Source organism: Rhea pennata, chromosome 10, assembly GCF_028389875.1.
Source record: "Rhea pennata isolate bPtePen1 chromosome 10, bPtePen1.pri, whole genome shotgun sequence".
NCBI classification, from domain to species: Eukaryota; Metazoa; Chordata; class Aves; order Rheiformes; family Rheidae; genus Rhea; species Rhea pennata.
Genome location: NC_084672.1, coordinates 18023104 through 18037666, shown reverse-complemented (window position 1 = coordinate 18037666; position 14563 = coordinate 18023104). Strand labels below are relative to the sequence as shown.

Genomic DNA, 14563 nt, shown 5'->3' with positions numbered 1-14563 from the left:
AATGTTAATGAATAAATACTGCAACAAAAAAATAGCAGAAATAAACCAAAATTGAAACAGGGATGAAAAGAAAATGTTGTCAGTTGTTAACCAAAAACGTTTTTGCCTAAGACCAATTTTGCTGCCTGTGGCACAGTGTCCCAAATGCCTATTGAGTATACGACTGGTCTTGTCTCATGACTTATTTCAAAAATGTTATTTGGAGTTTTTCTAATGATTTCCTTTTTCATCCTTTATTTCAGATTCTGATGTCAGAGCCTGGCAAGCTGAGCCAGAAAGTGAAAGTTTGGCTACAGGAATACTGGAATATTACTGATCTGGTGGCTATTTTAGTATTTATGATAGGAGCAATTCTTCGCCTACAAAAGCAGCCATACATGAGTTATGGAAGAGTGATTTACTGTGTAGATATCATTTTCTGGTACATTAGAGTACTAGATATCTTTGGTGTGAACAAGTATCTGGGACCTTACGTCATGATGATTGGAAAGATGGTTAGTGCTCAAGTTGTTCTAAGTTTTGTATATCAGAGGTACAGAAGAAACTAAATTCCGTTCTAATTTTAAAAAACAATCCTAAAGCTTTTTTCCATCTGAGTACGATTCTGAATAAAGGCTGTGAAATAGGACTAAAGTTTTGTCTTGTGAATTTCACACTCACACATGCAATAGTCTTGCTAACAGTTGCTTGATTCAAGAGCAAAACTCTTTTTGAAACACCACAATAGCTCGTTCACCGTGTCTGCCTTCTACCTCCCAAAGTCGTAGCAATAACAGACTGCCAGGAAACAGGGATCATGCACAAAACCATCAGTTGTCGGGAGGAGGTGACACAGCAGTGTTTATGCCAGTTTTTTGCAACCAGGGAAAAACTCTGTGCTGAAAGCACAGCATAGTGCACTTAATGCAGAAGAGAATCTGCATAGCAAAGTTTTAGTATTTTAGGTCTTTTTAAATAGAAAATCTAGTATTTCTTTAAAAAGCTGGTTCTCCTCCATTTTTATATGTATTTATTTCATGACCAGTAGTTAAAGCCAAAGAATAATACCAGGAAAATTAGTTGGGGGGATGTATTTGTTCTCTTGATACTTTCTTGTTTGCTTTAATGTATGCTTGCAAATAGACATGCTGATGCTACTGTACTAGCTGGTGATGACAAGAACCTCTCTCCATATGGTCCCTCTGTGCAGATGATTGACATGCTCTACTTTGTGGTAATCATGCTTGTGGTTCTGATGAGTTTTGGAGTAGCCCGCCAAGCTATTCTGCACCCAGATGAGAAGCCTTCTTGGAGACTAGCTCGCAACATCTTCTATATGCCCTACTGGATGATCTATGGAGAGGTGTTCGCAGACCAGATAGACCGTAAGAATAGAATTCATAGTAAGAGTCTGTTTCCTGTTTCTGAGGCAGATGATCAGATCTAAATTAATATTTGTTTTTAATGTGGAAATAGTATTTTGTCTTTATTTTTATTGTTATGTTGAGAGTTTTCTTCTGACAGACTCTAGACACGAAATAACTTTCTATTCCCCGCTTGCATGTCCTACCTGTCAATGTATGTTCAAATTCAGCTAATACTGAGAGCAATGCAGTCTAGAATGCTCTCCTATCTGTGAATATGACAGTATTGCCTATAAAATGTGCCATTTATTCACAGTACTCAAAAGAGATCATTCTGCAACTTTCTTTTGAATGAATATTTTTACTAATAGCCAGTCCCAACAGAAGATAAAAATAAATCCCTTGTACAGGAGATGAAAATACACATATTCTTTCATCATCAACTCTCAGCAGAAGCAGTGAACTAATATATTTTTACTCCCATTGATACATCTGCCTACTTTCCAGAAATGTTGAAGTTCCATGCATCATTTAGGTTCTCATTACCCACATCTATAAAAAAACAAAACAAAAAAGGAAAACTCTGCTTGATTAGCTTTGGGACTGTAAATAGGATTTCTTATACAAAGCTGCACAGATAAAAAAAAAATCAGTGTTGTAGAGGAGCTGGACACTGTCATGTTACTAGTAGTTTTGTGTTAATTGAAATCTGTACACACAGTCGAACATGCAGCTGGTGTCCTTTTGTGTGTATCACCGTTTGCATTTTATCTAAAACAATATAAACTTATTTCAGCTTTGTGAATGTGCTATTTATTTCAGCTAGCTGTATATATTGAAAAGCAGTAAAGTGAAGGCAGAAGGAACTGTAAGGTCCAAGTTCAGTGAAAAAACAAAATCATCATCATTAGAAACCTTTATACTAAATATCATTAAACTGTAGAGCTTCCTATTAAGAAAGAAGGAAATGTCATTAGTCTGTTGCTAAAGCTACACTGTTGCAATGATCCTGTCATCTTTTTCCTTTGAATGTTTGTCTCGTAATGTAATTTGCAGTATGTTAAATTACTCTTGACAAATACTAGGGCAAGCAGGTCAGTTACCTGATACTGTAGCGTCGTTGCACAGGTGAGCCAGGCTAAGCTGCACTATGCATCCCACTTGAACAAAGAATGTTTGCTTTTGTATACACTGATTTCTCTATCAAACAAAACTCCCACCTTGCCAACAATATTGATCTCTGTATTGTAAGTGGTATTCCTGACTTCTCTTAAGTTTTGAGTCATTTTTCAAGTATATACTATTCACTCCTATGAATTAGAAATCTTTCTTCAGCAATGTGAAAGATTTTTTGGCAAGCTTCTAGACTTTCAAAAAAGTTAGAGAGGGCTTTTCCAGTTACATGAGTCCAGTTCAGCTACTTGTTTCACTAACCATCCCAGGTTAGAAGTTTTGCTCTGTCACTAGCTTAAGCTTAAACTTAAGCTAATGTCTTAACATCATAAGCATAAAATGTCTGCACAAGGAGTTTTGCTGTTATAACTAGATTGCATTACAGTTATTCCATAAATGTGTTATGTTTACAAGCCCACAGACTGATTTCAAAGAATCTTTTTATTTTCAATAACAAGGTTTCATTCTGATCTTTCCATGGTTCTCTGTATACATCCCACAAAAGCAATCTTAATAGTTATCAGGGAGTGAACCATGGGCAGGCTGTGTGACAAATGTGCATAGTTTTGCCAAAGCCCCTGAGCGTAAACAATTTATGGACAAAGCATTATATCAAGTTATCCATCTGACTGAAATCAGTGGGACTTTTGCCTTTGGCTTCACTGAGGACAGGATGACAAATTACAAAACTGCTGAGGCTGGAAAGCACCTCTGGAGATCATCTGGTCCAACCCTGCCCTGCTTAAATCAGGTTAAATTAGAGCAGGTTGCTTGAGACCTGTCCACCCAAGTATATATCCAGGATAGAGACTCCACAACCTCTCTGGATGACCTGTTCCAGTGTTTGACCATCCTTATAGTAGAAGGACTTTTTTCTATTTAAACAGAATTTCCTGCATTTCAATTTGCACCCATTCCCTCTTGTCCTTTCACTGGATACCACTGAACAGAGTCTGGCTCATCTTCTTTACATGCCCCCTTCAGATATTTATACCCATGAATAAGATCCCCCTGCCCTGAGCCTTCTCAGCTCCAGGCTAAACAGTCCCAGTTCTCCCAGCCTCTCCTCATATGTCACATGCTCCAGTCCCTTCAGCATCTTCATGGCCCTTTGCTGGGCTTGCTTCAGTAAATCTCTCGTACTGGGGAGCCCAGACCTGGACATAGCACTCGAGACGCAGCCTCACCAGGGTTGAGTAGAGGGGAATGTTCACCTCCCTTGACCTGCTGGCAACGCTCTTTCTAATGCAGCCCAGCATGCGCTTCACTTTAGTTCACTCTAATTTAGCAGATGCCCATGAGCAAGAAATTAGAGGCATCTATTGTCCAACAGCAACACATTTTTCAATCAATAGAGAATTAGAGAAGCTGAGTTTCCCAACAGTTTAATTTTTCTTACAACCACCATTTAGAGATTGGCAAACAAATATTCCTACTGCTAGTTAAATGGCCTTTTATGGTGTTATAAACTATAACAACATCAATAACACAGTTATTAATGGAAACGTAGCTATTCAGTGGAGACAGCTGGCAGATTCAGTGCCAGGCTGGTTCTTTAAAAAACAAGGGAAAAAGGATATGTGTTTTGTTAAGAGCTGGAAGAATTGTGATGATTGTGTGTGATAACTTTTGAGTTGTTTTGTGTTTGTGGTGACTATCAGTTTTGTTTACTTGCCTGAGATATCTTGTAGATTTAAATGATCATCTGCCAGCACCATTTTGTGATTTATTTTTAATGTCATGAATTTTCTGCCACATGTAACATTTGGGGAAGACAATATGAAAATGAAGTTGCAGAATGTAGTGCAGTTCAAACAAAGACATTGTTTCTAAGCATATGTCTCTGCTGTTCTGACATTTGAGTTGCTTATCTTTTCTTGGAGGCAAAATTGTATTTTCAATCATCTGTTTTCTTTTTTCCATATTATTCTATTGTTTTCTTTCCTTCTCTCCCTGCCCCCTTTTTTTTCTTTCCTTTGGAATGCTGTTCAGTCTATGCCATGGAAATTAATCGTAAGTCTCTGGTCTCTGGGGAGCTGATAATCTCATTTAGCTGAATATGTTCATTAATCTTTTTTTTTCACTAGATACTGACATTTTAATTACAGGGTATATCCAGTATTCAGGTGTGTCTCTTGTTTTTCTAATGAAATAGTTTAATTTGAAGAGAAACAGAGGAAAATAGTTTGTTTTAATATAGATTGCAGATCTGAATTTTCAATCAGGCTTATGTGGTTGCTATGACCTTTCCGCTAAAATGTTCATTTTTAAAAATTATGCTGCATGAGTGTCATGATAAAAATAATTCCCTTTGATTACCTAGATATTTTATTAGTGTTTCTTCAGCAGAGCTTTCATTGATCCACATGAATAATAATATGATTCACTTGACTTTCCTGTTACACTTTCCTTATGATAAACAGGAAAAACATAGGCCTGGTGTTCAAAAAGCAAATAAAATATGTTGTTATTAATCATTGTTGAAATATCCATTTCACTCTAGACTATATAAGATCAACATACTTTCAAATAATTTAAACTTTTTTCAGGTGAACTTGATAGGATTTTTGAGCGACTAGTAAAAAAGAAATATTTTTTATCGATCCACATAAATTAAATCTGTAATAAGCCTATTGCCAGATTTAATATTTATTAAGGAATTTCAGGTGAAGAAGCTGTTGTTGATATACATTTTTACCTGATGCTAAATAGTTCCAAAATTTAGCCTTGTATTTGAAATCAGTTTTGTTGGCACTTTATTGGCACAAAAACTTGTTGCATTTTCCCAGCTCCAAGACAACCCTTACCCAAGACAACCTATGTATTCTCAGGATTAGTTTAGGAAATTATTTGATAACAATTCAATCACTATTTTCAAATTTTTCTCATTTTCACCAGTCTATTTTAGTGTAATTGTATCTTCTTTTCATTATGTAGTTTTATCTTTTTGTTTAATACTTTATCTAAAATTTAGAATTACTGTGAAAACTAAGGGGAGCAGAAATCTGTGTAAAAAGAAGATGAGAAGTTGGATATTTCCATTCAGGAACAAATTAAGTGTGCTGAAAAGCACTCACAACCTTCAGCAAGAAAAAAGAAGCTAGGCTTATTGAATTACTTTTTTTTTTTTCCAGAAGAAAAGTATAAACGTCAACCACTCCTGTATGTGTAGCCATACTTGCATAACCAAGCAAGCTTTGCCGAGCACGGAACCTACAGGCTGGCAGGGAGCAGCAAGAGCAAGGCTGCCCCCCAGGGAAGGGGAGCCAAGGGCAACCTCAGGCAGGCAGTGCCCTCCCTGTGCCCTCCGGTGGGCACAGTCCCACAGGGCCTGAAGGCAGCAGACAGAGCAGAGTCCATAGGATGTCCCCAGGCAAGGCAAGCGGTGGTCCCGGGTCCAGCCAAAGGGAAAAGGACACTGGGCCCAAGACAGGAGAAGCGTCCAGCCAGGAGATAAGCTGCCTGTGGCACAAGTCTATCGCAGAGGCAGGGCCCAGAAGCAGGGCTCAGCCTGGTCCCGCTGTGACATAGCTGAAGCAGGAACAGGCTTGGGCAGAGGGTGTGGGTGGAGACCCCAGGTGACTATAGTATTAGCCTTTATAGCCTGTTAGTGCACTGATTTTGTGCTCAGTTCAACACCAAGAGCAGTCTGGGACCACTGTAAATCCTTTTATATCTTTGGCAAAATATGCACACAGGTTTGGTCTGAGATTTTTTTTGTAATTCCATTATTAGTATCATTACTAGCACATGAAGATCTTCTCCCAGACTATTGCTATGAGGAAAATAAAATCCATATGAATTTGAGGAGGAAGTAACACTGTACAGTAAACTTGGAGCTGCTGCTTTGTTCATTATCATGGGAAAATATTTTTGTTTTGTCTAGTTAGAAGCAGTATTTGGACTAGAAGTTATACGTAGTTGCTACTGGAAATAAACTGACAAAATTTGTCCAGTTTGGCAAAATTTATGTATGTCATCATTAAATAAATGTGAATGGTGTTCTTAATGTAGGGCAATTTGTGAAAAGTACCTTCCTGTTTTCTCAGCTCCTTGTGGTGACAATCTTTATGATGAGGATGGTAAACGTCTACCTCCATGCATACCAGGCGCCTGGCTCACTCCTGCTATTATGGCCTGTTACCTCTTGGTAGCAAACATCCTGCTGGTAAATCTGCTGATTGCTGTCTTCAAGTACGTAAATGATCATACACTATCTTTACTTTCTTACTGAGAGCCCATCAGCTGATTTTGCAAGGGTTTGCATTCACATTCTGAATCTAATTATTCTGTGAACATGACTGTCAAATATTTGGCATAGTTCATATGTTGGGAAAGAATGGAAGAAAGCTTGCTACAAATTTAACAGCAATTGCAGTGATGCATACAAGAGAATCTGACTATGAATGACATTTAATTGATAATGACAAGCTGGAAGTTTGTTCTAAAAACAGGAAAACTGAATACGTGAAACCTGCTACATACATGATGGAAGGCTATGTAACTACTAACTTATTATTCAAAGGACAGTAGCATGGATCTGCAGAATGAAAATCTGAACATGAAAAGCATGAGGATTTTCCACTATCACTGCACCCTCTGCCCCTCCTCTTTTTTTGCTTTGCTTTTATTTAGAAAAAGAAATTATACCCTGCACAGTTGTTACAGCTCCCAGAAAAAGAGCTTATATTGCCTCGAGCCAAGAAACAGGCCAGCTACACTTTGCCAAGATCCGTGGCTAAGTGTATGGCTGGCCCAAGCAATGCGAACTGTGCAGATTCTTAGTATTATTCCATAGATCCATACTTAGAATTCCCCAGAGTTAAACTAAATGTGTTTTCTGTCCACAGTTTTATCTTCAGCTCACAGTTATCCTGCATGCTTTTCCTATCATGACTTAGCAGTACAAAAAATAGACGTATCTACTTGCCAGTAAGACTTTCCTAGCACGCCACTTGAAAAAAGCACCAAGAGAGCAGGTGAATGTATTTTGTCCATAAACATGCAGTGCTGGAAGGCTTCCTGGCATAAGTAACTGGCATCACAATCAGAAGAAATACTTCGTTCATCTTGTCCCAGAAATCTACAACTCACAAAGCTTGTCTTTTATCTGATGTATGTAGCTTAAAAGGTCATGAATTTCAAAGCGTTCAAATGCTAGTCACATAACTAGGGGGAAGGAGAAGAACCTTACAATAGTAGCTATTATTGGCTGAAGAGACCAAAGAATCAGCAGTTTGGGAAGTAGGTCATGCTGTTAACGCCTGCCATCCCAGCCTGTTTGCAAGAGGCTGGGATCTAGTTGCAGAATTCCTGCTATTCCTAGAGACACAGAATGAAGTCAGATTGTCTTGTTATCAGTGATAAATAAACTATTCATAGCCAAAAGAAACCAAAAAGCATATGTACTCAGCATTTTCTGGTTTTGAGGATATGTTTTAAATGGTTTTGTAAATATAAGTATTTTAAAGCAGAGCAAGTTAGAAAAAAAGAAGCAGGTAGAAAGTGTAAAAGGTGAAGTGTCAGTAACCAAGGACACTTTAAAATAGTTTGAAAAGCTGTATCAAGACAGAGAACATCAAGATTTGATTTCTGTTAGTTGATATTCTATAACCCAGATTATTGTTATCTCTGGATTGAATACTGTCTACTTACTTTCTATTCGTTCATATCCAGTGCAAAATAAAATTTCTGCATACCACACATCATTCTGGTGTAGAAATGATAAACTCTTGGCTTCCAAGAACAGCTTCCTTTATAAGAATGTGTACGATGTTCTCAAGTCAGAAGTTTGAATGAATAAAGTTTGAATTCAGTACATTTTGTGAAAGCTTCAAGTTTTCTATGTAGGTCAAACTGATTAGCATATTAAAGGAAAACTATGTGAAGCTTCTGGGTTTAGTATACAAAATAATTCTTAAGGATTTAATACTTTGTGTAGTATCAAATCCTGGCACGTTTTAGTAGAAATATTTATTTTATAACCAAACCCCAAAAATCTAATTATGTGATTCATAAATTGTGCAAGTTTCTTTCCACTACTGGCTGCTAACAGACTTTATACAATAGAAGCAAATAGTGTAAGAGGAGAACTGTTGCAAGTGGTGCATAAGGGATGCAAAGCACTTCCTTCTGCTTTAGTACCCTTGAAAAGAGTAGCAAAATCATGAGTTCAGGTTAATTGTTAGTCCCGTTAGAGCCTGCAAGTTCAGCAGCATCAACAAAAGGCTGACCTGAGAAAGTCGTGTGACCTCATGTTGTTACTTAGCTTCCTTTTTCTTTGTGTACTCTCTCTGTTTCAGCTGAACTTAGGGCCTAACAGAAACCGTACCTTTGTTCCCTTCCAGCAATACCTTCTTTGAGGTAAAATCAATATCCAACCAGGTCTGGAAGTTCCAGCGATACCAGCTGATCATGACCTTCCATGACAGACCTGTCCTTCCCCCACCAATGATCATCTTCAGCCACCTCTACATAATCATCAAGCGGGTGTGTTGTCGCTGCAAGAAGCGTGAAGGAGATCAGGATGAGCGTGACAGGGGACTGAGTATGTGAAAAATCTCTGAATTGAGCTCTTTGCACCATATTACCACAAAGCAACTGTTTTTTCCAATGCTGAGCTATTTCTTTTGTTCAATTTAATAGTCCAGTATTTGCAGAAGATGGCATAGGACGATATTTATATCAAACTAACATCTATTGAGCTCCTTGTGCTCTTGAGAATATAGAATGCCATACTATTAACGAATGCTTTCTTTAACAGACTTTCTTAAATAGATTTCCCTACTGAAATGCATCAACTTAATCCAGATTTGCCAAATTTTATTGAAATCCACACAATGGGAAAGGCAAATAGGAAATTGAAAAGAAGGGATCACAGTATAAAATGTCATCTGTAGTGTCAGCTTTGTGATTGTGAGCAATCTATGATTAGGAGTATCCCGCTTTTATTTCTCTATATTATAGACTTATGTCTCATTTCACAGGGGAACTGCAAGGATTCATCTGCCAACATACTCTGTAATTGCTGATTATTATTTTCATTATATGCCTCATTTGAAATAACCAGATGCTCACAATTACCCCTTTATTTCTACATTTCACAGGAAACTTATTTTGTAAGTAATTGTATTTTTGCACACTGTACTTCTGGTTAAAAAGAAAAGGTAAATGTAACACTCCCTACAAATACAATGAGACAAATCCTAATAAAAGGTGAAGCATTCACGAGAGCTTATATTTCCCTTGGATTTTCTTTTTAACATTATTATAAGTTTTCAAGGCTATTACCAAAGAATATCTGGGAAACTGTCTGCTATATTAGATTATGTGTTGCCTATAACCAACATCCTTTAAGAACAGTATTTGCATTAAGGAACAATCAGACTGGCAAAGATTAGTCTACACTTTATTCCTTAAGATCTATTATGTATATGTATGGTTCTGGTCAACTTGTTCTATGTGTAGCACTCTACTATCAAAATGTGCAAAGAACTTAAAGCAAAAGCAGATCTCAGTGGATAGTCATAAAATTAGAGGCTTTACATTGCCCTCAGGACTGCAGTCATCTTTAGCTAAGTGCTGATTCCATATTTACAGAACATTTTGTTCATTTAGTGTGGGAATAGAATCTGCAGTCCACATGTCTGAAGTAATCTGCTAAATTCGCTTTAAATTGACTGACAGGTTCTGGAAAGGGAAACTCATGTTTTTTCTGTTTTACACAGAATTATTTCTGAATGATGAAGAGCTAAAAAAACTGTATGAGTTTGAAGAGCAGTGTGTAGAAGAATACTTCCAGGAAAAAGAGGATGAACAGCAATCATCTAATGATGAACGTATCAGAGTTACCTCCGAAAGGTACCCATTGAAAAAAAAAACCCACTTATCTGCATTGTAACTGGAATAATGTATTGGTTTTGTGTCCTCATTAAAACCAAAGTTGAGTTCAAGTACAAAAGATTTGCGATCATGAACACCACCACCAGCAGCTCAGAAGCTGATCTGAATCCTGGTTAGGTATCTGTGCAGGTACATCTCTCACAAGAGCAAGGTTTTTGTTGTTGCTGCTCGTATGTTATTAAGACTGCTGGTTTCTGGTTTGGGTGGCTTTGTCAAAAGCACATTTTTGATCACAGTAATTTTTTCTCCTCTGTGCTATCTGAAGCTCACAGATACGCTTTTTTACCTATATGAGCAAATTACCAATTCTTCAGCTTCCAAGACCTCGTCTGACCATAATAAACGTGGGGGAACTAAATGACAGAAGCCCTGAGCATTGCTCACTTATACCCATGATTTGCATAAGGAACTTCTGGATTTGAATCTCTACTACAGATCATCTTGGAACCCTTGGACAAGACATTTAGCTTTTCTGTATGAACTTCTCCATCTAAAAGACAGGGAGTATTCACATGTAAATCATTAAGCTATTCTGAGGACTAAATAATGTTTGCATATTGCTGTGTGAGCACACAGTGACAGTGGCAGGAGCACTTTTTTTACTAGATCACTTAGCAGGCCCTTTCCCAAAGGCTCCGTCCATTCTGGTGGTAGCTTTAATGCAAAGGATGGGGTCTTTTATCACTTCAAATGATGAAAAAAATCTCCCCATACTGAAAGTGATACACAGTTTAAATACCCTCTTGCTTAAATTCACTTCACAATATTTTAGTGGCGAACCACTCCAAATATAGCTCTCTTTCTTTAAACGTTTCTCAGGAGGTAGCTCTATCAGTCATAAAATTCCTTCCAGTGCATAAACATCTTTCTGTTGAAAGGAGGCACTGAACATCTTGCAGTATTATATGTGAAGTCTGGAATAGAGAAGTAAAAGAAATCTTCTGTCTGTATGTGAGTCATCTCTGTTGATCTATTTATCCATGGCAATTTGTCAAAATCCTAGGTATTGTGGCAGTGAATAAAGCAGGGCTGGTAAGCCTCACTGATTCACTATGGTCTATGGCTGCAAAGCAGATTTGCGTATTTCTCATGGCTTCTTGTTCCAGATGCTTCATCATCTTTTGTGTGTGAGAGCAAAAGAATGTTAATTTAATTTCCACAGTTGATTTACTAGTGTATGATATCTAGTCACATCCTGGTGCCTGGCTTTTACATGCATTCTTCTAGTACCATCACTTCTGTTATGATATAAATAATAAAATACAATGGAAAGAAGTATTTTTTAATTGAACTAGACATTAATTCCACTGCCTTCAGCTCTGATACGTAATTGAAAGGTATTTCAGTAGCTAGATGAATTCCATAAACAGCCAGCATATATTCTCTCATACAGCAACAAAACCTGTTTTACAAATTACCTTGATGCTATTTTAAGTTGTTCTGTGAACATATCATTAGACAGTATTCTTCATATTAATTGATGCTTCGCACTAAAAGATGACAACTGAATGTGAAGTGGTTGGCACACTCAGAGAGAAATATAATAATAGGTTTGCCCTAAGGGCTGCAACTCTTGTAGACTCACGGGCATGTAAATACGGGCAAAGTTCAACTGGCCCTCTAATATGGTGTAAGGAAAGCACAGATAAAAAATAAATACACATGCTTTTGATGATATGCATAGGAAAAATTAATGATGCCTAATGATACATAGGATGGAATTATGCCTTAAGAAGAAATCAGTAGCTGGGGGCACATAACGGGTTACTGCACCATTCCACAGTTTCTGTTCAGTGCTTTCTGTTTTATATCCAACAGAGTTGAAAATATGTCTATGAGGCTTGAAGAAGTGAATGAAAGAGAACATTTTATGAAAGCTTCTCTTCAGACAGTCGACCTTCGACTCTCTCAACTGGAAGAGCTATCTGGTCGGATGGTTAATGCTCTTGAGAAGCTGGCAGGTATTGACAAATCTGAGCTGACATATACCCGTTCACGGGCTTCCTCTGAGTGTGATGCAGCATATCTCCTCAGACAAAGCAGTGTCAACAGCTCTGATGGCTACAGCACATACAGATACCATGTCAGTGGTGATGAGTTAACGTATGATGACAGTATTGCTCCTATGTCACCAGCCATGGGATTGCGTAAAAAAGCCCATTCTGTTGGTACAAAAGAAGATGGAGCAGACCCAAAGATGCTGGTTCCAGAACATCAGACCAGTCTCTGTTATACGTCCGGTGCTAATGCAGTCACCATAGCAGATTACAATAAATCTACATTAGAAAATGCACAGAATGTTTCCAGACCCTATTCTGGTTCAGGTGGTTTTGGGGATGAAAAGCTCGGAATATTCAGAAGTGATGAAATGGTTCCTCAAAGGATAAACCAGATGGATGTTGTTATGAACAGACAGTCAGTACCAAGATCAGAGTATCAGAACACTCAGTTAAAATTAGAACGGACCAAGTTAGAAGCAACCATCTCTTATCCCTTGGACAAGTCTAAAGCAATGCGCTATTATCCTCCTGAAACTTTCAGTGCTTGTCAAACCACAATGATGAAGTCAAGGAGCTTTATATTTGCGCAGGGTGGGAAGCTGTTTGGAGGAGTTAACAACTGGACCACTGAGTATAGTACCATCATGGATCAGGTGCGCCCTTCCACAGTTGAACAGTGGGCCACAGAGTGGAAATACGAAGTCGAACAGCAACTTGCTGAGGAGCGTCCTCCAGAATACCCTGGTTTTATCTCTGAAGCAGAAAGACAAGCAGAGCAGAAGCAATTACATATGGACACAGATGATGACAGTGATGTTGGTGAAGCAGGTATAAATGCCTCTAACACCTCTACACCTGGAACTGTCAAGACTGAGAGAGAGAACTTACTGTCAGTAAAGTCAGACAGGACTTCTGGGTTCCCATCGGTACGGTCAAAGAGTTTGCACAGCCATTCTCGGAAAGCCAAGTCTATAAAGGACAAGCTAAGTAGACCAGGACATGCCAGCAGCGTGTCTAGCTTAGCGGTAGCATGTGGCAGTGCAACAGAAGAGCAGAAAGCTAGGCAAGAAAATCCGTCCACTGAAACTGAATGTTAAAGTGGCTTCTGGCCCTTGTTTTATCAGCAATTGAGAAGGCAGTGTGGCTAATTGATGGAATTATTGAATAGATCACAACTGAATTTCTGCAAAAGAAATGTGCATGCATTTGTTTCTTCTCATTTTGACCTTGTAGATGCAAATATTCTGTTCTTAAATAAATATTTGCTGGATCAGGTGAAAGGGACTTGTCCTCTCAGGGCCAGATACAAAAGAAGGCACAGTCCTCAGATATCAAGGGTGTAGATCTTTCTTGGTCCCATTTTCAGTTCCCTCATAAGCTCATTTACTGGCAGCCTTTTAATAAAAGATGACAACAGGAGGACAACATTATCATGTAATAATTTAGAAAGTGTTTTTTCTTCTTTTTTATCAGGTGATTTCAAAAACTGAACAATATTTTAACCTGCCTTAGTTTTTATCCATACATATGCAGCTGGTTTCTTTGTGGCCATTGTGTTTTTCAGATCAAAGCAAAATTGTTGGATGCAAAGAAAAATTATGCAGTCTCCTCTTTCGTTTCTGATATCAAGCATGCTTCTTAGTCTCTTCTTTCAGAAATACACAACGTACCATTTTTCATCAAATAAAATAGGTCCAAGTGGAAAAATACAGTTGTGGTTGGAGGAACCTGACCTAGAAAGCCATGGATAGACATGTTCTTGACCTGCCCTTGAACTTTAGTGATATAATCATGCTTTCAGAATCGTACCTGTCCCCACCCCAAAGCATACTGACAGTCTTAAAGATAGTGATAATAGTTTCAAAATAATTAAGGAGATTATAAGTAATAATATGAATTCAAGATCTGCATTAGTGATTGTATAAGCAGGGATTACAATGGAAGCTATATAGTGAAAGATACTGGCTTTGTTCACATACCTACAAGGGAAAAAAAAACAGGAAAAGAATTTCTGATCATGTGAGATGAAGATGTAACCGAACTGTGTTTTGAACAAATCTATTGTTCTATTCATCTTCTCTTTGCAAAATCATTGTGGTGACACATTAGGAACAAGAGTTCCTAAGAGTCAGGCTAAACAAAAAA

The 14563-nt window shown here is 37.9% G+C and overlaps 1 protein-coding gene across 1 annotated transcript in view; it reads left to right on the top strand.

Moving 5' to 3' along the window:
- The window catches only part of TRPM1 (transient receptor potential cation channel subfamily M member 1), a 142721-nt gene extending 129012 nt beyond the window's left edge, over positions 1 to 13709 (top strand). The window contains exons 21-26 of the mRNA XM_062583416.1: positions 243 to 494; positions 1190 to 1364; positions 6566 to 6710; positions 8864 to 9063; positions 10244 to 10376; positions 12237 to 13709. Coding sequence (XP_062439400.1) covers positions 243 to 494; positions 1190 to 1364; positions 6566 to 6710; positions 8864 to 9063; positions 10244 to 10376; positions 12237 to 13515 — 2184 coding nt within the window. The 3' untranslated portion in view covers positions 13516 to 13709. The remainder of the gene's footprint in view (positions 1 to 242; positions 495 to 1189; positions 1365 to 6565; positions 6711 to 8863; positions 9064 to 10243; positions 10377 to 12236) is intronic.
- Positions 13710 to 14563: the final 854 nt, after the last annotated feature.